The sequence below is a fragment of the Pipistrellus hanaki genome, assembly GCF_964339955.1.
Source record: "Pipistrellus hanaki genome assembly, chromosome: 1".
NCBI lineage: Eukaryota > Metazoa > Chordata > Mammalia > Chiroptera > Vespertilionidae > Pipistrellus > Pipistrellus hanaki.
In genome coordinates, this window is record NC_140503.1 from 149,724,227 (window position 1) to 149,750,436 (window position 26,210).

General features: G+C 37.2%; 1 protein-coding gene across 1 annotated transcript in view; it reads left to right on the plus strand.

The window, feature by feature from the left end:
- The window catches only part of STPG2 (sperm tail PG-rich repeat containing 2), a gene marked incomplete at both ends in the record, with an annotated part of 103,766 nt that extends 81,364 nt beyond the window's left edge, over positions 1 to 22,402 (plus strand). Inside the window, 4 exons of the mRNA XM_084865563.1 lie at positions 7,106 to 7,213; positions 9,862 to 10,021; positions 13,316 to 13,476; positions 22,373 to 22,402. Of these exons, the coding sequence (XP_084721689.1) occupies positions 7,106 to 7,213; positions 9,862 to 10,021; positions 13,316 to 13,476; positions 22,373 to 22,402 (459 nt within the window). The remainder of the gene's footprint in view (positions 1 to 7,105; positions 7,214 to 9,861; positions 10,022 to 13,315; positions 13,477 to 22,372) is intronic.
- Between the last annotated feature and the right edge of the window lie 3,808 nt (positions 22,403 to 26,210).

A 26,210-nucleotide genomic window follows, 5' to 3' on the forward strand; every position in this document is an offset into this window, starting at 1 on the left:
TTCTTTTGCATCACAGTTTTCTTATCTGTGAATTGAAATAGTGTCTGGCAAGTGGTAGGTGTTTTGTAAATGTTAACTGTCTTTCTGCCATCTCTTGCTGCAGAGCCAATAACCCTAAAATGCAGTGCCTTAAAATAATAATTTGTTATTTTTAATGATTGTACTAATAGTGGCCGGTGGGGATTGATTGCTAAAGAAGACTCATGCCCAAAATGCTTAGCTGCAGAAAAAAGAATACAAATAGCAACAACATTAAAATGAGAATATTCTTTACAATCAAAGGCTACAAGGATTCCAGGAGGGAGCTCTAATTGTCTTCCTGTTCTAAGGCCATACCAGGACATACTTCCTGTCTCGAACCAGGAACCACTGACTCATGCATGGACATGTTTTGTACTTCAGAACCAGGAACTATGTAAAATGGAGTCTTGGCAGGGTTTCTTATCTCCTGCTGGTCACTTAGGAATATCCTATTACATAACCAGCACCAGCAGTAGAGCCCTGCAGGAGTCCCACCAAGGCCAAGTACAATCATCAGCCTCATTGCTCTCAGTGAACGATATGCATGAGCTGATACAAACCACTCTGAAACTCAGGGGAGCCCTAATGCAAAGCAAGACTGTTCATTGGTAGTTTCATAACTTGACCAGGGATCAGCACCTTCTAGATATTTTAGCAAAACAGCTTACATCAATTCCAGACCTAGTGGAATTAACCTTCACCACACAGTCATTCTCTGCGTTCAGTAGATTCAGGTAGTTTTTCTGATCCACATGGTATCAGCTGGGGTCACTCATGTGGCTGCATTCCAGAGTGTCCAAGACATTTCATTCATATGTGTGGAACCTTAGCTGATTGGCTGTAATGGCTGTAATGAAGCTGGCTGGACTTGCGTGGAGGCTCAAGACTCTATGAGTATAAATGGGAACATGTCATGCCCTGTAAGGCTTAGGTTTAGAAGGGTCACTATGTAACCTACACTGTATTTTCTGTGTCAAAATAAGTCACAAGACCAGTCCAAATTCAAAGGGAAGGAAATGGAATAAGGCATGGATTTATAGGAATAGGAGGAATTTTTGGTGTTTTCTTTGTAGACTATTTTTCATGACTATTATTCACAATTATTATTACTGCCACAGTTATTCTTTAGTCAAAGAATGTAAGGAGGTATTATATGTCTGGACTTCCAAAATAGCCTCCTTTAGCTGGTATCCCCTCTTCCAATCCTATTTCCATTTATTTTTCTTCCAAATCCACAGCCTTGGTGTATTGGGATAATGTTCTAACCAACTGAGCTACCTGGCCAGGACAGAAATAACCAGTGTGGTAGTCAGACATCTGAGATCAAGATGTTGGCATCACCCTATTTACATAACAGCTTTATCAATTTTACCTTAATAAGGTGATGCCAAAAAGAAAGCCAGTTCACATTACAGTACCTTGAAAAGTCCAGGAATATCAATTACTCTGAAAGGTAGCAGATGGGACTGAAAAACATCAGGATTGGTGATAATCTGGCTGAGAAGCAGCGTCTCTTGTAGTATGGCATTTTCCCATTCCCACCGTAGGACAAGATGTGAGGTCTGTTGGTTGAGAAATTAAATGAGAGAATCACTGGACTTGAGGACACTGATATAGAAGAGGAAATAAGTGATGTAACAAACATGGAGGGTATTTCTAGACTTCAGATTGGTGTTTCTAAATACCGCTCACAAGTAAAAGAATCAGAGCACCTTAAAGAAATGGCTGATTCCAGCTCTAGAGCAGGAATTGAATATGATGCACTTGAAGCATCTTTTTATACCAGAGAGCAGAAAAGGTATGAAAGACTACTAAGGTCATGTAAAAAGGATTCAGAAATTCATTCAAACAGGTTCTCAGTGATCAAAATGGGATAATTTCAGCATCAGTGAGTAATATTATAAACTGTTGAGATAATTCAAATATATTAAATGCCAAGAGTCAAAAATTTAAATTTAAAAAATTTATTGATTAGTGTTGTAAGGTGTAAGAATCCAATTTTGAAACTGGTAAATAGGAGAGAGGGAAAAACCTTATGCTTTTCCTAAATGAACTGAGCCTTAGGGTTACTAAGTAGTTGATGAAGGAAGTGCTATTTCAGCCAGTAAATGAGAGAGAATTTTAGAATTATATCATCATTTTGGAATTCCTAATGAATTACTAGATATATTCAGTAATCATCTGTGACTTCTAGCATTGTAAAATGAGAATCAGCTATTATATGTGCCTTCTGGTAGAAGTATGCAGCCTCACTGATGAGGTAATATTGCCCCCTTTCCCTGAAGAAAATTGAATTAGAACCTGATCAAGTTATTATACTATTATACTGCTAGTTTATATTATACTGCTAGTTTATAGGAAGTATTATATTATATTGCTAATTTATAGGAAGTATTAGGGATGGACACATAGTCGATTAGGAAAATAAAAAGTCTGGGAAACTCTAAAGAAATTCCACAAAAAACTTAGCTTCCTCACCAAATAAATTAAAAGGAAAGAAATGATGGAGAAAAAACTTATAGATAACCAGAAGCTTAAAAACACTTAATCATTTGTAAGAATGAACTTTAACAGGGCTTTGATTGAAACAAATATATAACATTTCTATATATTTATATTTCTATATTATTATAGCTATGTTTAATATATACCAATTTATGAGGCAGCCATAAAATTTGAACTCTGAATAATAAAGAGTCAAATCATTATTGATTTTTTTAAAGGTAGAAAAATGGTTTTATGGTTATGTTAAAATGGTTTTGTGGGATAATCATTATTTTTTGGTGATACATTCTGAAGTATTTATTGATGAAATTAAATGATATTTTGGATTTGCCTCCTACATCGGTTGGATATGAGTGGAGAAATATTGACCCTGTGTAATGGGTATATAGGAATTTTTATACTATTCTGCTGGGAACCAATTCCAACATGTAATAATTACAAGAGTTTCATCAAACAGTTGGTGAAGCTTGTGGGGGGGGAGGGGGGCTCAACAAGGCTGAGCCACATATGTAGTTTACCTGTTGGAACTCTAAAAAGCATCTCTCTCAAACCTGAATAGGATAATCATTAACTGCCAGACAGCTCAGGGCTTCTTAATCTGCATGTCATTGCCTCCTGTTGGCCAAACACCTGAACAGCTGTAGGCTATTCCCCAGACTGACGATGCTTCAGTAAGCCCTACCCTTTGAAGCCCTACCCTTTGAAGTGTATTATCTCCATCTTGCCTTAGGACAGATTTTGTTAATAAATAACATGGGGTCCTGAGTCAAGGGGTAGTCTTTAGCTCCTTTAGCTGAAACTTCTCTGACACCCAATGCCTTTCAAAATTATCTTTCGTCCTTGGACTTCTTATTGAATCTACATGCAGCTTCTTTCTCCAGAATGCTGACCCCTTTGTAATGCTGGGACAAGAACCTTGGCATATTCTTTATTTTTCTGTATATGTTTTTAATTTTCCATCATTTAAAAGTAAGACAAGAAGAAAATGGAGAGTTTAATTAAAAGTTTACTAGTATATACAGAATGGGGAGATAGTTCTAGGTATCTTTCCTATTCATCTAAATTGTCAACCAACTTGAGAAAAGACTGATATGTGGGGAATGGCCAATACCAAGGTGAGTTGTGATTCCATCACAGCATAATGAAGTCAGTAGGTCTTAAGTAGAATTTTTCCTGAAATTTGAGGGAACAATGGAAGTTATATTGTACAATCAGTGAAAAGTTATTGCACTTGGATGAAGCCCAGCTGTGAGTTTTAAACTGGTTTAGGCCTCAAGACTGATTGAATATTAGAAGCAACCAGGAAGCTTTAGAAAACATTTCTTTTTTAAAATTTAATAATGCCCAGACCTAATTTCCATTGGCTTTTATTTAAATTAAATTAAATTAAATTAAATGAGACACTCTTCTATTATTTTTTGTTGTTGTTAATACTCATCTAATGGTATTTTTTCCATTGATTTGTAAAGAGAGTGCAAGGGAGAGGGGAAAGACAAAGAGAGAGAAACACTGATGTGAGAGAGACACATCGATCGGTTGCCTTCCAAATAAGCCCAGGATTGAGCCTTCAACTAAAGTATGTGACCTTTATTGAAACCAAACACAAGACCCTCCAGTCCACAAGCTGTCACTCTATGTACTGAGCCAAACTGCCTGGGGAGACACTATTATTTTGAAAAGCTCCCCAGATGACTCTCTTGTGCAGAACCATTAATCTAGTGTAAGCTTTTCAAAAAAAGAGCCTGTGCTTACTTTGCAAATAATAGCCATTTTAGTAGTTTCAACATTTTTAAAAGATGCTTTACTGATTTTAGAGAGAGAGGAAGGGAGAGGGAGAGATAGAAACTGACTGGCTGCCTCCTTCAGGCCCCCTACTGGGGCTCAAGCCCAAAACTCAGGCATGTGCTCTGATGGGGAATTAAACCAACAACCTTTCAGTGCACAGAATGACACCCAACCAACTGAGCCACACTGACCAGGATGTCATTTTTGCTTTTATGAAAAAAAAAGTTTCCCTAGACTATATTCACTTATCTCATTATTTACACTTAATTTCCCCCTATAATCTATTAGTAATGACCACTTATACAATTGTTAAAAACAGTAGAAAACTAATCCCAGCATTTCAGTAGTTGGTTATTTTTTATCATACCTGCCTATATAGGGAGAAGATAGAGCATATATCATCATGCTATAACAATCAAGAAAATAGGTTAACATTGTCTTTGACGTTATGCTCTATCCATATTTCTACATTTGATACTTATTTTATAAAACACAAAATTATGCAGAAGTTTCTTTTCTCCTAAATTTAAGTTTCTACATGTTCAGATACAAACAATCTCACATTCAGTAGCCCAAATGTATCTTTTCTATCAGCCACCAAATAATGGCATGGATTTGTTTGAGACAAGATAACATGGACCTTTGCATGAATTTTTACAATCTATTTATAAAAAGAGGTACTTCTGTATAAGAATTTCTTCTAAAGAACTCTTTTCAAATTATTGCTGTCTTTAAAATGTGTGCTTTAAAGACATTTTACTGAATTAGGAATGCCTAATGCTCCTATTTGGATACACATTATTTCCCAAAGGAACAAATCTCTAAATTCTAAAGATATAGCAAAACAAAAAGAAAAATAACTGCCTTCAAGCTCACAACATGGAAGAAAATTGTATCCCATATAATAAAAGCCTAGGTGTCACGATGTCCTTGTGCGACATCATCATAAGATTGCAGCCATAAGATAGCCAGCAGGGGAAGGCAGTAGCGGGGGGATCAGGCCAGCAGGGGAGAGCAGTTGGGGGCAATCAGGCCTGCAGGGGAGCAGTTAGACATCAATCAGGCTGGCAGGGGAGCTGTTAGGAGATGATCAGGCTGGCAGGCAGGAGCAGTTAGGGGCAATCAGGCAGGCAGGCAGGTGAGCAGTTAGGAGACAGCAGTTCCGATTGTGAGAGGGATGTCCGACTGCTGGTTTAGGCCCAATCCCTGTGGGTTCCAAGGGGTCCCAGATTGGAGCGGGTGCATGCACTGGGCCTCTAGTTTTTAATTGTAAAAAATGGTTAGGTTAATAAACAGGTAGGAGAGGGGACAGGACTTATTTGGGGAAGGTAATGGCATTTTAGATTGGACTGGAAAGGACACATTGAGAAATTGACCTTGAGTAGTGACTCGATTGAAATGGAGTGAACCCTGGAGTTATCCAAGAGAATGGCAAGTGCACAGGTCCTGAGGGAGATAAATGCTGGGTATTCTTGAGAACTGAATAGGGAGAGTAGTAGGAGATGAGTTTAGAATGACATTTGTGTACCAGGGGATGAAAGTCATATCATACTAAGGACCTTGGTTTTTGCTCCAAATCAGATTGGAAATCATTGGATGGGTTAAGAAGGGAAGTGGTGCAATTTGACTCAGGGTCTTAACTGGATTGATCACTAGCTATTGTTTTGAAAATACTCTGAAAGTACACAAGGGTAGAAGCAGGGTGGGCAGTTAGGAAGATTTCACGATAATCTAGGTAAGAGATGGTGCATGGATCAGAGTGGTTTTTGTGGAGGTGGAAAAGAGCGGTTAGATTTGGACATATTATAGATAGAGGTGACAGGATTTGCTGATAGAATTTCATTATATATTCAACTTATGAGCCAAGTATTTAATTCATAAGTAAAGGATTTGAATCTAACTACTTTATAATAGGAAAGATACTATTTTAAGATAATTAAAATAGCCGAAGCCGGTTTGGCTCAGTGGAAGAGCGTCGGCCTGGGGACTGAAGGGTCCCGGGTTCGATTCCGGTCGGTCAAGGGCATGTACATTGGTTGCGGGCACATCCCTGGTGGAGGGTGTGCAGGAGGCAGCTGGTCAATGTTTCTCTCTCATCGACGTTTCTAGCTCTCTATCCCTCTCAATTCCTCTCTGTGTAAAATCAATAAAATATATTTTTAAAAAAAGATAATTAAAATATTTGATGATGAATAAATAGAACTTTTTAATATATATTTAAACTATATTACTAAGATAGTACAAACTCAATTCCAGTGTTTATTAAGTTTTTTTTTTATTGTCAAATATCTAGTAAAAAGTTTAATATCTTACATCTTCTAACATAGTTAAAATATATTCTGACATTTATTTGCTGATACAGAGCAGTCTATTGATTAACAAAGATTTGAAATACAGTAAAATATTTTTTTCAGAGCAGATTGTATACATTTAAATGGAAGAAATTTGGGAGCCACTTTTATTCATTGTAATGTTTAATTGTGTGAAGAGCTGATATTTTTTTTCTGAGCTGTATCAGTAGAGGGCAGTAAAGTTTCAAGTAGTGTGTTTTTAGGTTCCTAGGAAGCTTTGATATGGAAAATTTCTTTTTTTTTCTGTGTGTGTATGTGTGTTTTCTCTTAAGAAGTTTGTTCTGGCTTTCCTTTTAATGAAGTGCTACAGTAATATCTTATAGAAATTCGCTTAAAAACCCTGTAGCTTTGGTTCAGATGTTTAGCTAACTGTTCCCTTAGGTGCTATAAATGCTTTCTTAATGAGAACATGTATTTTTTTTTTTCTTTTTGTAATGATTAAGGGAGTACCAGGGCCTGGAAGATATGACATTAAAAGTCAATTTGAGAAGACTGAAAGTGTGACACCAAAAGTAAATGATGCATCACATGCTTTTCTTTCTCAATCTCAGGTAATGGTCTATAGTCATTTTCATAAGTTGAGTATAATAGGCATAATGTGAAGTCAGCAACAAATCCAGTGATGTTCAGGGAGATTATAAAAAAGGAAGTGATATTTAAGCAAATTGGAAACACACAAGGCCTGAGCAAATCATATTACCAAAAGATGTGGGTAAAATGAAATGAAATAACATGATAACATTAGCAATAATATGCAAAGATGAATATTTGAATTGAAACCATCTATTAAACATTTTCTATTATGCACATCTGCATATGTGATCATTCAGTTTGGCTTGTAAGAGTTTTTAGTCTGAGTTTTTAAATGTACTTTGCCAATGAAGGCAGGCAGTGCTAACGTGTAATCTGTGAGGACATGCATTTCTTTCAGAGAAGGTTCTGAAGGCTCTCTCTGGAGCCAGGCCATAGGTCATATCAACAACTGCCACTGCTGCCTTTGTTAATGATGCTGCAGTCTATTTCACAGTAATCAGCTCACATTCTGCAAGGTATATACTGAAGAGACTTGAAGATATTAAGATATTTCTAAGGCAAGAACATTACAATACTAGCAAATCTTTATAATGCAGAAGCTTGTAGATCAATGTAGTTGCAGCATTTAACCAACTGTACTATGTACAGCTGATTATCTTATTTAACTTGGGAACATTATTAACCTTCAGATGACTGTAGGTGACTGCTTTGATTTCATTGTATTTAAGAGGCACCTCCTAGTAGATAAGTAGAGAGATTGCAGGTATATTTTAGAGATATGATTAACATTTTAATTTATTTTATTTAAAAAAAATCTTTATTATTGAAGGCATTACATATGTAACCCTTATTCCCCCCCCCCAATTAACTCCTTCTAGCCCATCTCTGCCCCCTCACCCCAGGCCTTCACCACCCTATTGTCTATGTCCATGGATTATGCATACAAGTTCTTTGATTGATCTCTATACACCTCTGTCTTTCCTCTGAGATTCAGCAGTCTGTTCCATTCTTCTATGTCTCTGAATTTGTATTTTAATGGGTTAGATGCTGTGGTGAAGAATCAAGGATAGATACCAGCTTTCTACCTTAGGCAACTTGATGGTACTTAAGGTAACTACATAAAATGAATGTGTGGGAATAGGACATTATGCATGTATATACCTTTGATTAAAGAAAACATGTATTTTTAAAAATTAATTTCAGAGAGAAAGGGAGAGGGAAATAGAAACATCAATGATGTGAGAGAACTGTTGATCGGTTGCCTCCTGCATGCCCCATACCGGGGATCAAGCCTACAATCTGGGCATGTGCCCAGACCAGGAATCCAACCCTGACCTGGTTCATGGATTGATGCTCAGCTACTGAGCCACACTGGCCAGACCCATTGTATTTCAATGTATACTCTAAACCACATTGAAGGGGGGAAAAAAGAAAGAATATCCAGGTAACCATAGTATTTGACTACATCAGTCTTGGCTAGTGTGAAATGGGCATATAACTTTTCACCAAATGGATATATATATATATATTTGTGTGTGAGAGAGACAAAGAGGGAAGAAATGGACAAAAAAACATAGAGAAGGAGATAGAAACAGAGATGTTACTGGGCAGATAGTGAGACTTGTGTTCTTATCTTCTTGGAGGAAAGATTTCAATTAAGAGACCAAGTGTAGAAAAACAAGCAAGAATATATTGGCTGCAGCAAAAATATACTTAGGAGAGTGAAATAAGGAAGGGCACAGAAGAAGCAGCAGGAGAGCCTAGGCTGGGCTTCTTTGGCTCACTGGGAAGTCATGGAAAAGGGGTCCTTGGAGACTCAGGGGGTTAGCCCAGGAAGAGCCCCTGCCACTCATTGCTCCTCTGATTGCAAGTCTAATGGGATCTCTTAGTGGTTAGGGGAAGAAGAGGAGAATGGCACAGGTATACTCTCTGGAGGAAAAGTGCCCTGGGACTTAGTTTTCAGGGGTTTTAAAGGCTGGGCATTTAGGGCAGGTCTTAGGAGAGACTCAACAGAATATTTATCGGCTTTATGCTGATATACCAAAATGAGGTTTAGTCTCTTAATTTCTCTGTTCTTGGGTGTGGTTGGCAAATGGCACTAATTAGATTTCTGTATGTCTCTCTGAATATGGCGATTTAAGCTATTTACCCTCTGATTAGGGAGGAGAAGTGCAAGCCATTTACTCTTAAGTGTCCCTGGTTTAGGGAAGCAAGGATTTACTAGGTGGCTGCAAACTGCTGTTTTACTATCTGTCTTAGTTTCCTTATTCTGCTTGTCTGGATTTTTCCTATCTTCTTACTGTTCTATAACATTACAGAGATAGTAGGTAAACAAAAAATAGCAAATGGAATGGTATGCTAATAGATGAATCTGGGTCAAACCATATCTTCTAGAATCTCATATTGAGCTGATTTCCTTTAAAAAGTCTACCTGGCATAGTAAAGTACATAAGGCATCGCCATATTAATATATAGATGACTTTATTAAAAGCCATGTGTTTTATGTTTAATAGGTACCAGATCTTAATTCATCTACATTTTCTTCACTCCATTAGGAAACAAATTAAGCTCTAGATATTATATTATTGAGAAGGAAGCATTTAACTCACAAAGTATCAAAAGGTACTGTAGTTTCTCATTGGCATATTTTCCCATTCTTCACTAGAGATTTGTACCCATGAAATCAACTACCTCTGCTCCTGGCACATATAATGAAATTCGAACTACTTTCAAGCCCTTGAAAAAAATATCATACTCGAAAAAAACCCCATTTGGTCAAAGTGCTACTCGATTTCCACAGAACTCCAACACTGAGGAAATACCAGGTTAGCAATTAGTCCATGTATTAAAACTGTTTAGCTTTATGTAACTTAATATTCTTAACAAGATGGATGCACCAGAGAGTAGTCTTTTTTGTTGTTCTGTGGCTGGTGTTATCATTTTAAATCTACAATGCTTTTTAAAACATTAAATATACACAAGCACAGATAGATAAAAATAACATAATTTTTCATTTCAACATGTCACACATTTTATTTGTAATTTTCTATTATTTTCCTTTATATGGTGAATTTCCTAGTTTTCTCTTGGTGGATATATATAACATCAGCCATGTGGTCACTGTCAGTAATATAACTTAGATTACTCAGTTTTGTTAAAATTCTATTTTGGGGATATCCAATCACATATTCTAGTATTTGTTGTGGGTATTCTAGTATACAGAGCTAAGATTATAACACCAAAATAACATATAGTGGTGAACATATAGTCATCTGTTGCTGCATAACAAACTTAGTGGCTTAATATAAAAAGACTGTTTTATTATATCTATGTCCTGTGAGATAGCTGGAGAGAACTCATACGGTACTCACTCAGAGTGGGTGCATAGCTCCAGCACTGCTGCCCCAAGTAGTTGGTCCTTTAACATGGTAGCTCAGGGCACCACTGACCTTGCAGGATTCGGCAAGGCCTCCTATAACAAACATACCTTCAGAAGCCCCAGGACACCACTTCTGTCACATTCTGTAAGTCAACTAAGTCACTTAGGGCAGTACATACTGAACAGAAGGATATGAAGCTTCATCTCTTAATGACAAGAGTTAGCAAAGAATTTTTGGCCATCTTTAACCCATTTCAGACTACCTTCTGGCCACAAAGTATTTATATTTTTCCCACATGAATTCTCAAGGCCACCAAAGTCTCATGAATTATGGTATAATCTTGAAATCCAGGATCTTGTTATTTGAGTCAGATATGGTACAAATGAGGATTCTTGGGCATGGTATTCAGATCAGGTTCTTGGACTCCTCTCTATCAGAAGAGCTGTGAACTAAAGGTGCAAGTTAGGAGCTCCTCTCATTCAACACAAGTGGTGGGAGGGAAATAGGATAATCATAATTGACACTCCTATTCAAAAAGGAGGGAAAATTGGAGGCACACAGCAGTCATAGGCTTATAGCAGTTAGAAATCCAACCAGGGGTAAGTTGCCATTTCCTTGATTAGATAGATCCCAGTGGGTTCTCAAAATTATTTTCCATAGTCTTTTGTTCTACTTCTTGGTTTCATCCTTTGAATCATCCTTTCTTTCTATAAGAAATAGGTAATGTTTGCAGCTGGAGCTTTCTTAGCCTGCTTCCTGCACATATTTGCCTTTTTTTCTGAACATTACCAGTGGAGAAATTTGGATGATAGCAGGAATGAAACATATTAGCATTTAGATTTTCTGAGAGTTGGCACAACAAATTTTGGTAGACTTTTGGGGACTAGACTTTAGAATTGAAATATTTAAAAGATTGGGAAGAGTTTATGGTCAGTTTCCTTGAGAAAAACATTATATATATTAACAGAAGGATAGTGGATTTGACCATATAAAATGATTTGATCACATTTAATCCAGAAGGAATCTAAAGTACTATCTAGCCATGTGCTACTCAAAGTGTCCCTTTGTCAACTGTTTTCTGCCTACAGTGAGAAAGGAGATGTACCAGAATGTATGTCAACAATTTTCCCATGGAAAAAGAATATTTACAAAATGCTTAGTAAAATATTCAATTTACAATTAGTTGTAAGCTCCTTTTATTGTAGATTACTCTTGGACAGGCAGCAGTCCACAGACCACATTTCGAATAAAGCTGAAGTCAATTCCTATTATCTTGAGATAAGAACTTGAAGCCCAGAAAAACAAAAGAGATTAAGTGATTTCATACCTATTTAGTTACAGAGCCAATTTTGTAGAATCCAGGTAACATGAGTATAATGAAGTCAACTGTTCTTTCAAGTGTATCATATTTTATGCATATTGCTTCTCACTGGAACTGATTTAAAAATAATGAATTATAAAACACATACAAGTACGTATTTTTAAAAAATACATTTTTATTGATTTCAGAGAGGAAGTGAGAGGGAAAGATAGAAACATCAATGATGAGAGAGAACCATTGATTGGCTGCTTCCTTCACGCTCCACACTGGGGATCAAGTCTGCAACCTCAGCATGTACCCTGACCAGGAAATGAACCGTGACCTCCTGGTTCTAGATTGACGCTCAACCACTGACCCACACCAGGTGGGCTACAAATAAGTATTTTTTTATCTGTGGTTGAGAATACACATATGTGGAAGACTGACTTAAACACAGATTTTCATCTGCGTGGGTTTCAGTGTCCTTAACTCCTGCATTGGATCAACTGTATTTGTTTCAAATATTTGAAAGTTTTGATAAAAACTTTTTCAGTGACAAGAAAATTGTTTGTATTATTTGAATTAAAAAAGAGAAATTTTATTCTCTCAGATTACCACTGTATAAAAAATTCCTGGTTATAAATATGCTCTAGAAGCTAAAAGGCAAGGCATTAAAATAGCTGCTGTGATAGGAAGATTAGATGATAGGTAATTTATTTTTCCAAATTGATTTTAATGTTGCTACATCAACTTTTGTAAGAACCTAAACTGCAACAAGCCTACTTTTCAGTACTTTTTGCCATTAAGAACGTCTTTCTTTCTTCCTTTCTTCTTTGAGGAGTTACAATTTACATAATAAAATAACTCATTTTAAGTGTACAATTTGATGAGTTTTGGTAAATGTATATAGTCAAGTAACTATTACTGCAATCAAGGTTTGAAACATCTCCATAATTCAAGTTCTCTCAATACCCCTTTGCAGTTAATCTCCATTCCCGCTTCTGGCCCCTAGGCAACCGTTTTGGTCATTATGATTTTGCATTTTTTTGAAATTTTATATAAATTGAATCATCTAAAATTCAGGATTTACATCTGTCTTCTTTCACTTAGTATGATTTTTTTGAGGCTCATTTGTGTTGATGCATTTATCTTCCCTTTTTATTGCTGAATAGTTTTCCATTGTTTGGGTATAGCATGTTTTGTTTATTATTTATTCACCAGCTGATGGACATTTGGGTAGCTTTTATTTTTATTGAGAATGAACCTAGGAATAGAATTTCTGGGTCATATGGAATGTATATATTTAACTTCCTAAGAATCTGACAGATTTTTTTTTCAAAGTGGCATATCATTTTGCATTCTGCTAGCAATATAAGAGAATTCTCTCTAAAAATTAAAAGCATGTTTATTCTTATATATTATATTTTTCACAATCTTAGGTCCTGGGTCTTATAATATCCTAAATGATACTGTCATTGACAACTCTAGCAAAACATGCTTAAAGAAACAGAGCAAAAGTGCATTTGGATCTTCTGCTCCTCGAACATTCTTCTGGGATCAGAAAAAAGCTTTTACTACTCCTGGGCCTGCTGCTTATCAGGTAACACATGAATGCCAAAATAAAATTTCTTATATCTAAATAATACCAATAATTTAGGGTTAAAAAATACATGTGATATAAGTGAGTCATCATTATAAGTCATATGATTATTGAAATTATTATATAGTGAATTATGATATAAGAATAATAGTTGATTTTCCCTAACCAGTTTGGCTCAGTGGATAGAGCATTGGCCCAGGGAGTGAAGGGTCCCAAGTTTGATTCTGGTCATGAGCACATACTTTGCTCCATCCCCGGTTGCATGTGCGGAAGGCAACCAATCAATGTGTCTCTTTCACATCGATCGATGTTTCTCTCTGTGTGTCTCTCCCCCTCTCTTCCACTCTCTCTAAAAATCAATGGAACAATATCTTCGGGTAAGGGAGAACCCAAGATGGAGGCGTAGGTAAACACACCTAAACTGCTGCCATGCACAAAAATTTCAGAACTACAACTAAAAGACAAAACATTTATTACCCAGAGCCATGGGCGGGCTGTCTGAGTGGAAATTGTACAACTAGACAGAAAGAGAGGAGAGCATTCAGTGCACAAACACTGAAAAACTGAAGTACGGGGGCGTGCTATACAGGCTGGCGGCAGATTCCAACTGGCGGCGGATCCCGGCTGGTGGCAGGCGTTGCTGTCTTCAACCCAAAGGGGAGACACACGAGACCCAAATTCCTACCGGCAGAAGCTGGACTGTCTGCCATCAGGTCTGAAAGTGAGGGTGGCTTGCTTGCAGAGATGTGCGCAGGAATAATTGTTTGCTGTGCTAGGGCGCAAGATGCGGTGGGATGCGGTGGAGAGGCAGAGATGGCTCACTGCCAGCCATCTCTGTTTGCCACTCCCTTGCCTAGTGATGCCCTGAGACTCTTCCCCGCACAATCTACAAACACACCCAAACTCCAAGCAGTGGCTTTTGCATAGGAATGGCCTTCACTATCACTGCTAACTTGCTGTTCAGACAGCTCCATAATCTACAAATCCCAAGCAGGGAGGAGAGGACTATAGTTCTTGCTGTAGCTCCTGCAGGGCTAACTAAGACAGTAGCTGACCTGCACCCCATTGGAGATCCAGAGGCCATTGTACCTACTGGTCAGTGTGAGACACCAGATTTCAACCTCTCACATCCATAAGTGACACATTCAAGAGTCAGACTCAGTGAACACCAAAGCCCAACTGAAACAAGCCCTGCACCATGAGAGTGTCTCTAGCATAGCAGTTCTTCCATTATAAAACAGTGGGTCCCCACAGCCAATTGGCCTGGAGGACAATTCCTCCTAGGGTACCAACATCAATCAAGGCTTAACCACTCCAAGACTTTGTACTCAGACCACAAAAGAGTGTACCAAGACCGTCCACCTCGGGTGATTGGGGAGGCTAAACTACTGGCCCCTGTGGGTTACTTACCACACAAAGCCGCTCCATCAACATAGGGAAGCAGTCAAAATGCAGAGACACAGAGGCATGTCGCAAAAGGGGGCAATGGAGGAAAACAAACTGCAGGACGACATGGAGTTCAGAACCATATTGATAAGGTTACTCAAGAATCTTCTAAATACTGCTGAGAAACTTGATGAGACCTTCAAGGACCTTAATGAGAATGCCCCCCGCCCCCCCCCAAAAAAAGGAAAAGGACCAGTCAGAAATGAAGAATACAATGTCTAAAATAAAGAATTTACAGAAACTCAACTGTAGTTTAACATACCCCAAGAATCAAACCAAAGATCTTAAATATGAGGAAACAAAAAAAAAACACCAAATGAGAAAAACAAAAAGAAAAAAGGATCCAAAAATATGAAGATAATGTAAGGAGCTTCTGGGACAACTTTAAGTGGACCAACATCCGAAATTTTGGGGTGACAGAAGAAGAGAGAGAGCAAAATATTGAAAACCTATTAGAAGAAATAATGACAGAAAACTTTCCCCACCTGGTGAAAGAAATAGACTTACAAGTTCAGGAAATATACAGAACCCCAGACAAGAGGAATCCAAAGAGGACCACAGTAACACACATCATAATTAAAATGCCAAGGGCAAAATACAAAGAGAATCTTACAAGCAGCAAGAGAAAAACGGTTAGTTACCTACAAGGGAGCACCCATACGAATGTCAGCTGATTTCTCAACAGAAACTATGCAGGCCAGAAGGGAGTGGCAAGAAATATTCAAAGTGATGAACACCAAGAACCTACAACCAAGATTGCTCCACCAAGCAAAGCTATCATTCAGAATTGAAGGTAAGACAAAGAGCTTCACAGACAAGAAAAAGCTAAAGTACGATAGTTCATCACTACCAAACCAGAATTATATTAAATGCTAAAGAATAGTGTTGAAGAAGAAGAAGAAAAAAAGTAAAGATAAAAATTATGAACAACAAAAGACATCAAATACATACCTACCAACAAGTGAATCTAAAAATCAAGTGAATAAAAAATCTGAAGAACAGAATGGACTGATGAATATAATGGAATCAGGGACATAGAAAGGGAGTGGACTGACAATTCTCAGGGGTTCTGAGGGATGTGGGAAGAGATTGGACAAAAGTCTTACACCTATGGATGAAGACAGTAGTGGGGGGTAAGGACATGGGGTGGGGTGAGGAATCAGGTGGAGGGGAGCTATGGGAGAGAAAAAAAGAGGAACATCTGTAATAATCTGAATAATAAAGATTTATTAAAAAAATATCTTCAGGTGAAAAAGAATACTTGTTAATTTGGTTCACAGCTATGTTTGTAAATTTTTAAAAACAATTTATCTTATTCTGTAACTCTGAGGATCTTATATGTATTTCTTTAAATGCTTATCTTTATTTTGAGATTATTCTATCTGATTCTTACATTTTATATCAACCAGTCATTGTTTTGTATCTTATGGGGGGATTAAAAGAGAGAAAATAATGTTGAAAGTGATATGAAGATGATTAATCAAAACCTTAATGCATTACTTAAGTGTTTGATGCCAATATGACTGCATATGCAACCCTGCATGTGGTATAATGATGGCATTAATATCATTGAAACCTCTTTGTAATAAATTTCTGACTAATGAAACATGACATTTAAAAATTGACTTCAAATGTCCAATTATCTTACTTAGATGTATATATTCATGAAGAGTAAAACTTTGTTTCAGTATATTTAAATGTTTAAGAATTCATATATCTTTTCAAGATTACCTCCACTGATGCAGGTTGCCATGCTAGATTAATTTGCAGAAATATGATCTCCCTGATATGGTTAACACATATTATGAACATTCAGAATGTTAAATTTTTGAGTATTGTCATCATTATTTTATAAAAGTATAAACAAATGGTCCTTTTGTTGGCATTTTTTAAAGGTTGAACAATAGTTCCTTTGTTTATTACATATATGGGGGAGAGACACTTTTCCATCACATAAATTTAAAATTAGTTATTAAATAACATTTATATTAGTGTTATTGCAAGTGCACAGGGAACAAATATGGCAACTCTAACAAGTTCATATAAGTTAAAATGACATTGGTAGAAAAATAGGGAAAAAGAAAAAGAGTAGAAAGAGAGAAGACCAGATATGTGAGAATAAATATAAAGAGATAATGAGAAGAGATAAAGTGAGATAATGGGAAGAGGTCTCATGTTGAAAAGTTCGAGGAGGTACAGAGTACCCTCTATAAAAAAACTATAGCAGAAGCATGTAGAAAAAATTGCCACTATGGTAAGGAACTGCTGATTCTTCCATGAAGAAGCAATCTAAGGAAGAAATCTATTTTACTTTTATTATTATTGTCGTTGCTGTTGTTGCTGTTGTTTAAAGTATTACATATAGTAGTACATATATCTATATATCTCCTTTTTTTTTTTTGTATTCCCCCAGTTTCCCCCACCCCCTGTCACATGCCTTGCACAAACCCTTGAGCACCTCTCAATTTCTGAGCCCAACAGAGAGCCATTTGTCAAAGCACAAATACAGATTGCAGATTCCCAGGATTGGAATTGGGATAATAGCTTAAAATCTGGTGCATGTCACTCCTTTGATTACTTTGCATTCATTTGCATATTTAAGTTTATAGTTGAACTTCAACATAATATTCTAGACAAATCCATAATTCTGCCTATTACTGTACACCTCACCTGTCCCTTATATAACAAAAGTTTTTTTGTTCTGAAAAATGAGGAGACACAAGTTTCCAACAAAGGTCATCTACATCTCTGGGAAATTTTAGTCATAGTCCATTTAAATATTTTGCTATTTAAATAGTGATATAAATTATTGATTTAGTTTAAAATTTTTACCTAAATATTAAATTATACATTATTAATGTATTATAAAACTTTTAAAAAGTAAAAAGGAGAAGAGGGAAGATTAAAATAGTGCACACATAGTCTGGCCAGCGTGGCTCAGTGGTTGAGCTTTGACTTATGAACCACGTCATGGTTTCATTCCTGGTCAGAGCACATGTCTGGATTGCAGGCTTGATCCCCAATGTTGGGTGTGCAGGAGGCAGACTATCAGTGATTCTCTCTCATCATTGATGTTTCTATCTCTCCCTTCCTCTCTGAAGTCAATAAAAATTTATTTAAAGTAAATAAAAGGAGTAACAGGGCTTTCAGAAATTTAGACATTCATTATGCTTAGAAGAGTAGTGTTTAATTTCCATGCAATTGGCTTTTTTCTAATTATTATTGATTTCAGGCTTACTTCCATTACAAAAATAGATTAAACTCAATTATTTCAATTAATTAAAAATGTAAGTTTTTTAATGAATCAGCATGTGATCACTTTTTATGTGTGTATGTGAAGGAATGACCCATCATCACTTTGAGATATCTACAGAATTCTCCTTAATGTATTAAAATATCCTTAACGGGCATAGTATTTTAGGTGCTAGCTCTTTAGTATCATGAGGTAGAACTCATGAGCAACTGCAGATTTTACTTTATTTGAAACAGCTTGATTATAACTGACAATCATTTTCAAGTGTTTTGAAATCTATTTTTATGAATCAAAATATGATTTTTTTTTTCCAGCAGGAAAGTTACTTATGATAAAAAAAGATAGGGCCAGGCCAACATGGTTCAGTGATTAAATATTGACATATGAGCCAGGTGGTCATGGTTTGATTCCTGGTCAGGGCACATGATTGTGTTGTGGGCTTGATCCCCAGTGTGTACATGTAGGAGGCAGCTGATAGATGGTTCTCTCTCATTATTGATGTTTCTATCTCTCTCCTTCTCCTTTTCTCTCTCTGAAATCAATAAAAACATATTATTAAAAAAAGATGGGCATAAAATAGAGCTTAATAATTTTTCCCCCAATCTTGAAAAAGCCTTTTATGAATATTATTATTCAAAAATGCCTTTTTAAAAATCTTAATTTCACTTTAGACCACTTTCTCACATATTTAATTAACAGCATTGCTATTAGGTTGGTTTTTACTGATTATTTATTTCATTTTCTTAATCTTTTATTTTTTAATCCTCACTCAAGGATATTTTTTCCATGAACTTCTAGAGAGAGTGGAAGGAAGGGAGAAGGGGAAGAAAGAGAGAAACATTGATGTGAAAGAGACACATTGATTAGGTGTCTCTCCCATGCACCCTATTGGGGAACCTGCAACCAAGGTATGTGCCCTTTACTGGGAATGGTACCTGTGAACCTTTGGTACCTGGGGTCTAAACTCTGAGCCATGCTGGCTGGGCTGATTATTTATTTCTTAAAGGTAAGGATTCTGTCTTCATTGTTGCTCTTCATGGTTTGGCATCAGGATAGGAACATAGTAGGTTTTCAGTATATACCTTTACATTTAAGGAAGAATATAAATCAGAGGCTACTTCTTTATCCTATGAGCAGTGTCTTTAGAACATTTTACAAGGAAAGATGGTGGTAGTTATGAAATATTTAATGAGCTAAAAATACATGAAATCTTAAATTGTATAGGGTCTAAAGAAACATGACGTTGTCTACATAAAAATTGAGGAGTGATTTTTATCTTCTATGTTGTGCCTTGCACCTCACCTAGTTGCGTTCTTTTTGTGCCTAGAATTTCTGAAATCTAAGACTGTTTGAGGTTATTTTTACCTTCTGTATCACTATAGATTGTTCAATGTATTTTTATTCAAATATGAATATACCTTTTAAATCTTAAATTTATTTATTAAAAATGTATATTTATTTTTCATGTTTTGAATTTTTCAGGTGAGATAAGTCATGCTTTTATGTAAAAATAGCAAACAATATGAATGTCATTAATTGTTTGCCAGTGTTGAACTTTTGTTCAGATTTTTCTAATTTGTCCTATTTCCAAAATCCTTTCCTGACCTAGAACTTTATTCCTGGTGACCTATTCCATCTACGCTTTCTTTAGGGTTAGTTAAGTGTTCTAATTTTTTAATAGTGATGGTGAGCCAGCAGCACTGTGGTTTTTATTTGGCTCCAGAGACTTAAGGTTAGTTGTGTTTGTCTTAAAAGAAATTTCTAGAAATATATGAATTTGCTCTCAGTTAAAGGTTACTTAAAAAACTCTGTAGAGGAGACACCAAGATGGAAGCATAGGTAAACACCTGAACTTGCTGCTGCACACAACCACTTCAAAACTTCAACTAAAAGACAAAATGGACATAATCCAGAGCCACAAGAAGGCTGGCTAAGTGGAAATTCTACAACTAGAAGGGAAGAGAAAAGCACACTGAGACTCAGAGGAGCTGCGGAAGTAAAGTTCAGAGGTACTGAGACACGTGTGTGTGGAAAGGGCTGGCAACTGAGTAGGTGACTGGTTTTTTCAATCTGCAGGGAGACACAAGTTTGCGACTGCTCTGACCTCCAGTTCCGGGCAAGACTCTGGGGACACAGACTTATAGAGGGAGAAATTGTACTGTCTGGTAGCTGGCAGAACTCAAGGGCGGCTTTTTCCTCGGAGGTGCTTGCAGCGATTACCGCAGGATACTGAGACTCGGGGGCCTCTTAGGACATGGCTGATAGGAAACTTTTGCTGTTTTCTCCACCCCGAAACTCTGCCCCATCCAAGCTGAGTGCAGAGGCTTTTACATATGAATAGCCTGGTCCTTTGAAATCTAAATTTACCTAACAAACTGCAGCTGAGTCAGAAAGACCCAGAACATCCAAAAGAAGGCCCAACACCCCACAGCAGCTTGCATGGCTTCACAGCTGGGCCTCATCTGGGCACCTCCAAAACCCAATCAAAGACGAGGAATCTGCAGATCTCTCTGTAGCTCCTGCTGGGTGGCCTCAGGCAGAGGCTAAATTTTCACCTCCTCGGAAATCCAAGAGCCAGTGTACCCAGCTGTCAGAGTAGGACTATCCAGATTACAACTCCTCAGACCCATAAGAGACACACTCAGAGGGCAGACTCAGTGAGCACCAAAGACCCACTGAAGCAAGTCTTGCCCCATAAGGGTGTCTCTAGAACAGAAGTTTTCCCATAGTAGACACAGCTGATCCTCACAACCAGTTGGCTTGGAGGTCAATTCCTCCCAGTGACACCAACAACAATCAAGGCTTAACTATAACAAGACTGTGCACACAGCTCAAAAAGGGGCGCACCAAGAGTGTCCACCTCAGGTTACTGGGGAGGCTGAGCCACTGGGCCCTATAGGACACCAATCACATAAAGCCACTCTATCAACTCAGGGAAACAGCCAAAATGTGGAGACAAAGAAACGGGTCACAAATGAAAGAGATGGAGGAAAGCAAACTACTGGATATAGAGTTCAAAACCAGTTATAAGGTTTTTCAAGAATTTTATAGAAAAGGCCAATAAATTTAGTGAGACCCTTGAATATATAAAAAAGGACCAATCAGAAATTAAGCATACACTGACTGAAATTAAAAATAATATACAGAGATCCAACAGCAGACTATAGGAACCTAAGAATCAAGTCAAAGATTTGAAATACAAAGAAGCAAAAAACATACAACCAGAAAAGCAAAAAGATAAAATAATCTAAAAATATGAAGTGTAAGATAGTGTCAGAAGCTTCTGGGACAACTCAGGCATACTAACATCTGAATTACGTTTGTGCCAGAAGAACGGAGAAAGGAAGATACTGAGAACTTATTTGAAGAAATAATGACAGAACACTTCTCTTACCTGGTGAAAGAAATGGACTTACAGGTCCAGGAAGCGCAGAGAACCCCAAACAAGAGGAATCCAAAGAGGACCACACCAAGACACATCATAATTAAAATGCCAAGAACCAAAGACAAAGAGAGAATCTTAAAAGCAGCAAGAGAAAAACAGTTACCTACAAGGGAGCACCCATAGGAATGTCAGCTGATTTCTCAACAGAAACTATGCAGGGCAAAAGGGAGTGGCAAGAAATATTCAAAGTGCTGAATAGCAAGAACCTTAACCAAGATTACTCTATGCAGCAAAACTATCATGTAGAATTGAAGGTCAGATAAAGAGCTTCATAGATAAGAAAAAAATATAAAGGAGTTTATCACCACCAAAACAGTATTATATGAAATGCTGAAGGGTATTCTTTAAGAAGAGGAAGAAGAAGAAAAAAGTAAAGACAAAAATTATGAACAACAAATACATATCTATCAACAAGGGAATGAAAAATACAAGCAAATAAAAAATCTGATGAACAGAATAAACTGGTAAATATAATAGAATCAGGGCCATAGAAATGGAGTGGACTGACAATCCTCAAGGGGGAAAGGATGTGGGGGGTTCTGAAAGAGACTCTACAAAAATCATATACCTATGGATGAGGACAGTGGTGGGGGTAAGGGCATGGGGTGGGGTAGGAGCCAGGAGGAGGGGAGCTATGGGGGTAGGGGGGAAGAGGAACAACTGTAATAATCTGAATAGTAAAGATTTAAAAAAAAACCTCTATAGACGGTGTTTTTTGTTTTTGTTTTTGTTTTTGGTTTTTTGCTTGTTAGCAAGCATTTGAGTATATTCACTTCAGATAAATAATTTTAAAGAAATGATTATCTTGTAGGTGTGGATCTAGATCTCATAATTATCAATTTTGGAGATTTTATTTTTGGTACCTGTTCTGAATGTACAGATTTGATTTGAGCTTGAACATTTTCAGGATTTGCATTTATAATTTTGTTATTTTTGATTAAAAGAACACTCAAAATCAGGAAGCAACCTAAAAATTATTTTATTGTAAATGTTAAAATGTGCATTCAACTTGCTCATTTAAATTTGCTTATTAAATTTAAAATATTCGCACTTAAACTCAAATTTAGCATGAGATTGTATAGAAAAATTTGTTTTTTATGTATGCACTAGACATTTTAAAATTTATAACCCATTGATTCTGATATTCGTTACATTTAAAAACATGATAATGCCCCTATATTGAATGGGGATACTTATTTAATCCATCATATGTAGGTGTATGGTGGTGTATTAATGACCCTTGGGTATTACCCATTATCATGCACTGTAATCAATTGAGAGTAAAGCAACACTCCCAACATTACATCATCAAAGCTGTTCTATAGTTCAAAGACACTGTAGATCATTCATGTCTACAGCCCATCCTCTTCCTTGACTTTAGATATATGTCCAACTGCCTATCTGATATCTTCACTTGAATTTCTAATTGGTATTTTTAATTTTAATGCATCAAAACCCAATTAAGTCTTGTCACATTTTTATTTCCTGTAATTTCAGATGAATAGCATATAAGTTTTGTAAATCACAACTCAAATGATTAATTTAGGTAAACAATGTTTTTGAAGGTGGCAAACTTTGAGCTGGTTCTTAAAGTTAATTTTGTGGATTGAGAAAGATTAAGAAAAAGACACATTTGTTAACTTCCCAAGATAACTATTTAGCCTCTTTTATTTCTCATTTCTGTTTCTGTCATGACTATTTGGATTTTCTTTGAAACTTAAGTTGCACAAATTCTCTTATTTTTAACATGATTGTAAAGCTTATTTTTAACATGATTGTAAAGTATCTGTTGTGTTGTCAGTATTCTTAGAATGTACATATCACTGTGGATTTATTTTGCTAAAAGAGTTATTTATTTGAAACTATTAGCTCCTTTAATCTTTATCTTAAAGATGCCCCTTTCCTCTTTAGAACTATATTATTGGATCTTTATTACAAATAGATTTCTCCTTTGGTACGTTCCTTCAGGTCTCTAAGGCTCTTTTAAGATCTATTTCTCCCTGTTCTGGTTTGATAATTTTTTTTGATCTTTAAGTTTGATGATTCTTTTCTTTGTCACCTTCATTATGCCATTTAGCTCATCTGGTGAAGTTTAAAAAAAATTGTCATTGTATTTTCTATTCTGAAATTGTCATTTTTTTTTTTTTTTTGGTATATTGTAGATTCTTACTAAGGGTTTCTAATATTCCATCCTATATAATAAAAGCATAATATGCAAATTTCCCCCTCAATTGGGAGTTCATCAGGGAGTTTGACCTGGCGGTGGGCTGTCCAGGGGAAGGGAGGAAATACCCAGCCAGCAGTTGGCAGCTGCTAGGGACCCTACCAGTGCACCAATTTTGTGCACTGGGCCTCTAGTGTTGGATAAATGAGCATATGAGTGAGCAAGGGAGTGAATGGACACATGGGTGGACTCCTCCTGATGATGAAGCCCTGTAGTCTCTGCCCAGTCTTTCTGGGCATTCTAAACCTAATGAACTACAATTTAGATTCTGAGTTTCTGTGAGGATCATGGGAAACACAGAGGGAAACAGTGGCTGAGACTGAATGTCTGCACTGAGAAAATAAGGACTATTAGAAGGCTGGTGCCCTGGCTCCTCACCACTCACTGACTGGATTAACTCACACAAACCCTGTGCCTGCTCTGGACCTCTTAAAATGGACGGTGAAAGCTTGCAAGTGCTAAAACTATGTGCTCTTATTAATAGTTGGAAGGTAATTTTTTCCCTAGATTCTGGAGGGAAAGATAGGCTTCATCTAAGGAAGTTTTCCTAACTGAATTCCTTTTCTTTTTCTTCCTGTATCAGATGAGATGTGGCTTTGGTCATATTTCATAAGGGCTCAGGGCAGCAGGAGAGGCTGTTTATGATGGAAACAAGCTCTTCTCCCTACAACCCAGCAGCTAGAGTGTGGGGGCTCAGGTCTGTCCAGCTCATACAACTGTCATTCCCAGAGGGAAAGGAGAGACTTTACTCCACTTGGAAGAGAAAGACAAAAATCCTGACATCAGCATAAATGCATTTCCCCTTCAAGCCAGCTCAAGTCTCTGCTTTATGCTTTATGCTTTTGAAAAACCTCAGACATCCCCTCCTTGGCCCCTAGCACATCCATAATCCATAACTCTTTGGGTTATTCTTATTGTGATTCTTCCACACATCTGTAGACTCCCTGAGGGCAGGTCCAAGCCTGTCTCATTTATGAATCCACCTCTAGTATTGGTTATGTGCCCTGCACATAGTAGACACTCATCAATGTTTGTGAAGTGAATATATGACTTGCTGTGTGGCCTTAGGCAAGTCTCTTTGCTTCTCTGGGCTTTGGTTTCTCCATCTGAAAACAAGGTGGATAGATGGTCTGTGAGAGCCCTGAACCTTCATAGGAAATGCTGGGAGATGGCCAGATTCTCATAGGATGGTGGCCCTGAGGACTTGTGCACTCCTCATTACCCAAGGTCCCCTCTGGCACCTCTCCTTTCGACGGAGCATGTGCACACAACCTATGAGATTTTGAATGGCTCTTTTAGAAATTTTCAGAAGCATCTCCTAATTAGCAAGTAGAGGAAGCTCAGCATGGCCAGGCCTCACCACCTGTACAAGATGGAAAAGTTCTTGGAAAGTCATTGCTTAGAGGCCACTCTGACTTGCCCATCGAGAGGCAGGCAGGAACCATGTCTGAACTATGTGTGCTGGCAAGGAAACCAGCCCAGACTTGACATAGCCTGGGCATCAGGAACTAGTTTATTATAATTGCTTGTTGGTGCTTTGTATGATATCTGCTTTAAAATTCTTGTCAGATAATTCAAGCATCTTTTCCATTTTTGTGTTTTCATCTATAGATTATCTTTTCTCATTTGAAAATCTCGTATCTTTTCAAATCTCATATCTTTTCCTTCATGTGATGACTAATTTTGGATCATGTCCCAGACATTTTCAGTATTATTGATTCAGCTTTTCCTGAGCAGGATGCAGGGGTGATTTCTTTATCGAGCTTTGTTGAGCTTTGTCCAGATGGATTCAAAGAATGAAGCCGAAAAGGGTGGACATTAATTGGAAGCAAGTATAGAATCCCACGTAGGGAAAGAGTCCCAAGGGGTAAACCATCAAGCTCTTTTTTGCTAAGGCTTATAAAGGCTGTAGTTCTTTGATTCTTTATACTGCCTTCTAATTGGTCACTCTTTTTTTTTTTTAATTTTATTGATTTTTTTACAGAGAGGAAGAGAGAGGAATAGAGAGTTAGAAACATCAATGAGAGAGAATCATCGATCAGCTGCCTCTTGCACACCCCCTACTCGGAATGTGCCCGCAACCAAGGTACATGACCTTGACTGGAATCGAACCCAGGGACTCTTCAGTCCACAGGCTTATGCTCTATCCACTGAGCCAAACCAGTTTTGGCTAATTGGTCACTTTTTTGCAGAATATCAGCTTCAAAGCCCAAACCGGATGTGGTGCCCCCTTTTTCTCTCACCCTTCAGTGGTAGAATTCTCTATCTCCTGAGAAAATCTGTTTTCCTCTTCCGTTTGCTGGCATTTCTCTGTCCTCTGTGAAAGTTTGTTTCCTTCTTTTTCCCCATACCCTGTGGCTTTTCCT